We start from the raw sequence: 4,476 nt of genomic DNA on the forward strand, positions 1-4,476 counted from the left end.
AAAAAAAAAACATTTTAATAACATTTTAAACACAAAATACATACCTCTAAATCTTGCACAAACATCTTGACATTTAGAAAGGACACTTCCAGTGGGATAGAAATTCTTTCGTTTCCTCCTTCTGCAAATGCAGCCAGTGCTATTAAACCTTCGGCATATTCCTTCTTTGCGCGTTCAAAATCATCTGGTCTAGCGTACTGCAGAAAGGACAGCAAAAGTGTAGGTTAGGTGATATTGGATAGCTTAACAACAGTTTTTACATCCCTCCCGAATTCCAACATGGAGATATCAGCACTCGAGTCCCTAGGTCTGGATTTTTAAAATTACAAATAACTTTATCATACATACTAATTTATAAACACAGCAAGAAGCGTAGAAAAACTAAAAGGGTTCAGAAATTGCCAAAACTGAAAAGGTAGCAAAAACTGAGACAGGAACATTTTTTGTTACTGCTGCTTTAAAAAATAGAAATGGAGAACACAGAATTGCAAAGTTCTAAATGTAAAAATGCATAAATGAAAAAGCTAATTTCTATGATCTAATTATCGTAAATCAAAAAATTATTCTAATCTTCCAGCTCCTATTTATCATATTCTGTGATTATTGATTTCTTTCCTCTGCATCTGCCTTCCTGTGGACATACATATTAACTTTAGCTAGTAGACATCATTAGAATTAAACTAAACTATAACACTGTTCTGAAAAAAAAAGGACATAGAAAATGCTTTAGAAGACCTTCTCAAAAATTTCAAAATCTTTTGTGACTTTGCATTGGCCACACATTCCAGAAAAAGTGGCAATGGGAATGGGCTATGTTCAAGGCTATGTTCTATGTCTCATGCCAGTAGACTGCTGCCTCGAGAGAGACACTACATGTAGCCACTACATGTAAATGTCTACCCACTGTAGCCCAATAGAGAATGATTTGGGACAATGAGCAGTTCAGTGCTCCTCTCTGCTGCCAGCTGTCAAGTCTGCAAACACTTTATAAACTGACACTGCAGTGCAAGTGGCAAAGTCGATGGCAAAGGTGCCAGCCACTGGGAGACGTGCGATTTGGCTTGTTTCCACTGCAGGTCTGAACCTGCCCTATAGAATGTGTAAAAAACATCTGATGATTTACCTCTTCAGGTATATAAAAATTCTAGTGTAACAACATACATGCTTAACTTCCATGAATAAGTCTCTCCAGCGGCCATTTAGCAAGAGGAGCTGCTGCTTGATGTCTTTGGACACAGTGTCATCACAAGTTTCAATCAGGAAATTGCCAGAGTCATTCATTGTCGTGTGTTGCTGGATCATGTGAGGCAAATGGCGGAAGAACTCCTAAACATGGGCAGATAGATAAAAACAAGTGGTAAAGAGAATTGGTAAATATTAGGAACTTAAAAATGAACGAAAAGAAAGAACATTTTATTGAGGGTAACAATATAACATGATGGTTCATATTTACATGGTCAAATGAACTGGGACATTTAGGCTCCAGTAACATGACAATGATAGCAAATTAAAGGTGAATATTCATACAGGTATATTGTCATGCTTTATATTTCCAATTATTTAGGCCCTAATAGCTTTAGCTACATTATCAGCATATGCTATAAATGAGTGGGCAACGGCTGTAAATTTGGTGAGTAGTCTGTGTGTGCTCTAAAATACTGTACACACTCAAACATAAACCAAGACTTTTTTTGACCTATTAGAAAAGGAATCTTGATTTATACACAGGTCATGCCTTTAGATGGTGCTGTGTCCTTATGTAAAGTGTATAAAAAACTTAATGTCTAGGATATTACTGGAGTTTGCTATACACTTTACATGAAGACACAGCAACACCTACTGTTGGCCAACCATAATGCACAAAAGGTAATTTAAGAGAAACTGAACTATCATAACCAACACAAAAGTACAAAATACTTGTGTACTACTGTGTGTGATGTAAATTAGGTGTAAAGTCAGTGTGTGCTGTGACCGAAAGTGATATTTGTCCGTGTGTTTTGCCGTAGTGTGTGAACTCTTTCTACATGCGCATTATCTCTAACTGCCAGTACATTGTTTGTTACTTGATTTCATCCAATCTAATGAAGTCAATGTCTTTTGCTTCTTAAATGACAGCTGTTCTGGCCATTTAGCTACTGTGAATGGGTCTTTGTGTGACATCAAGCTTGGCTACTTTACATAGTTACATAGTAAGTCAGGTTGAAAGAGACATAAGTCCATCAAGTTCAACCACTAGGGAAATAAACATACCCCAGATATAAAACCTTATGGACATAGTTGATCCAGAGGAAGGCAAAAAAAACCCTGGTACAATTTGCTCCAACAGGGGAAGAAAAATTCCATTCTGATTCCTTGAGGCAATCGGTTGTTCCCTGGATTAACAATCTCTGTTGTTTACTTCAAAGCCTTAATACCCAGTTATATTCTGTGCTTCTAGAAAAACATCCATCTTTTTCTTAAAGCAATCTATGAAACTTGCTAAAATACTTCCTGAGGGAGCCGATCCCACATTTTCACAGACCTTATAGTGAAGAATCCCTTCCTTATCCGGAGCTTAAGTTCCTCCATTCCTTTTATTAGTTTAGTTGCCCTTCTGTGCAGTTTCTCCCAATTCCACAATATCCTTTTTGTGAACTGGTGCCCAAAACTGGACTGCATGTTCCAGAAGTGGTCTGACCAATGCTTTGTACACGGACAGGATAATATATCTCTATCTCTAGTCTATTCCTTTTTTAATACAAGAAAGTACTTTGCTAGCTTTAGATATTGCAGCTTGGCATTGCATGCTGTTATTAAGTCTATAATCCTTTATACTAAACGAAGGATGTAGGTATGCACGGACCCAATCTGCGCGCACACCACAACCGCCGCCCGCAACGCAAACACGAATGACGCCTCCTAAAGCGTGCACACCACCGCCGCTGAAACAGTTGTCATGGTGACATGTAAACGTGCCAAAACAAAACACCAGTGCCCACAGTGCCAGAAGCTACTCCACTCCACTTGGATTAAGATTCTTTTGAGCATTTTGAGATCTTTTTCCATTTCTGACTCCCCCAAATGCATTCCCCCTAGACAGTTTGAAACATGTATGTTGTTAGCCCCCAAGTGCAGACCTTTACATTTCTCAATAATAAATGTCAAATGCTTATCTGCTTGCAGATTATAGTCATCCTGTATGGACCCAATTCCATTACATAGTTTTACAGGAAGTAGAATAATAGAAGCTTCACTTGCAGCACTTGCAGGGTTAACAGGCAATAAATACTGGTATGATTCTTATTAACTAAAATGTACAATTCTGTGAAATGAAGGTTCAGGGTTGAAATATATTACCCGCTCCACTGCTTTGTAATGAAAATTCTTTTAGTGGGCTTTTCACAGCATGGTCTTTTTGTGTTGAAACAATAAAATCGAATTATTAAAATAACGCACAATGTAATACCATATAGTTCTATAAATCTGCTTAGTTATTTTGCTGTTGGTAAGTCCGTGTTTCCATGACAACTATACAATAAAAGTTATTTGGACAACCAATATCCCTAAATACATGCACTACAGGAAATAAGTATGTTGTTTGTTATACATTTCTAGTACACAGAACCCCAGGTCACTAAGAGGACTTCAACTAGGATGATTCCTTATTTCATTTCCAGAACAGAACTGCGTGTACCTAAAAGCTCACTATTTGGAAAACCTTGAATTCTGCCTGTTTTAAAGCTCAAGCCCAACTCAAGACAAATTTTGGATAGAAACGTATTAGGTAATAACAACAGTTTAACACACTTTTTGGGATAAACACAAAAAAACAGATATGCCTAAAAGAATTTTATGTAGGAGTAGAAAAGGCAAAATGTTAATAAAATTTGAGAAACACATTAACATATCTTTGCCCTGAAGTGTAAATCACAGTTCACTTTAAGCCCTTTACTTAGTAACAGATATTTAAAGATATGCAACTCGGAATATGCTAGAGATTACCTTCTAAAAAACATGACCATGAAGGCCAGCAAGTGTATAATATTACATTTCATTAGTTTACTCACTTTTTTAGCATGCTCCGGCTGGTCCAGCATCTTTTCAGCATCTTCCAGCCAAGCTTGTAAACTGGCCACTGTACCGCTGTATTTATCCCAGTTTGAAACTACTTCTTCAAGCATGCTTCTGACACTCCTGACTTCCACTGATAAGTTTCTCCATTGGACTGTCGTCTCATTTAAAAATTTGGTCACACTCTCTGCTTCTTCAGCTGCAAGCACACAAAAAATATCGAAAAACAAAACATTTTGAGGTTTGACGTTATAGCTATAAAGAGATCATGAATTAATGGGGGCAAAATCAAATCATTTTCAATCATATAATATCTGTGTGTTTTGATCACACATTCTCTTACCTGATCCTTCAGCTTTAATATAGATCTCGGCTGCTTGCTTAAGAGATTGGCTGGTAAATTCATATTGCTCGAAAAACCTACTG

General features: G+C 37.2%; 1 protein-coding gene across 1 annotated transcript in view; it reads right to left on the reverse strand.

The window, feature by feature from the left end:
* The window catches only part of SYNE1 (spectrin repeat containing nuclear envelope protein 1), a 198,065-nt gene that overhangs the window by 156,007 nt on the left and 37,582 nt on the right, over window positions 1–4,476 (reverse strand). The window contains exons 15-18 of the mRNA XM_072410249.1: window positions 4,394–4,473; window positions 4,047–4,249; window positions 1,162–1,326; window positions 45–197 (exon numbers count right to left, since the gene is read on the reverse strand). Coding sequence (XP_072266350.1) covers window positions 45–197; window positions 1,162–1,326; window positions 4,047–4,249; window positions 4,394–4,473 — 601 coding nt within the window. The remainder of the gene's footprint in view (window positions 1–44; window positions 198–1,161; window positions 1,327–4,046; window positions 4,250–4,393; window positions 4,474–4,476) is intronic.

The sequence above is a fragment of the Pyxicephalus adspersus genome, chromosome 4 (assembly GCF_032062135.1).
Source record: "Pyxicephalus adspersus chromosome 4, UCB_Pads_2.0, whole genome shotgun sequence".
NCBI classification, from domain to species: Eukaryota; Metazoa; Chordata; class Amphibia; order Anura; family Pyxicephalidae; genus Pyxicephalus; species Pyxicephalus adspersus.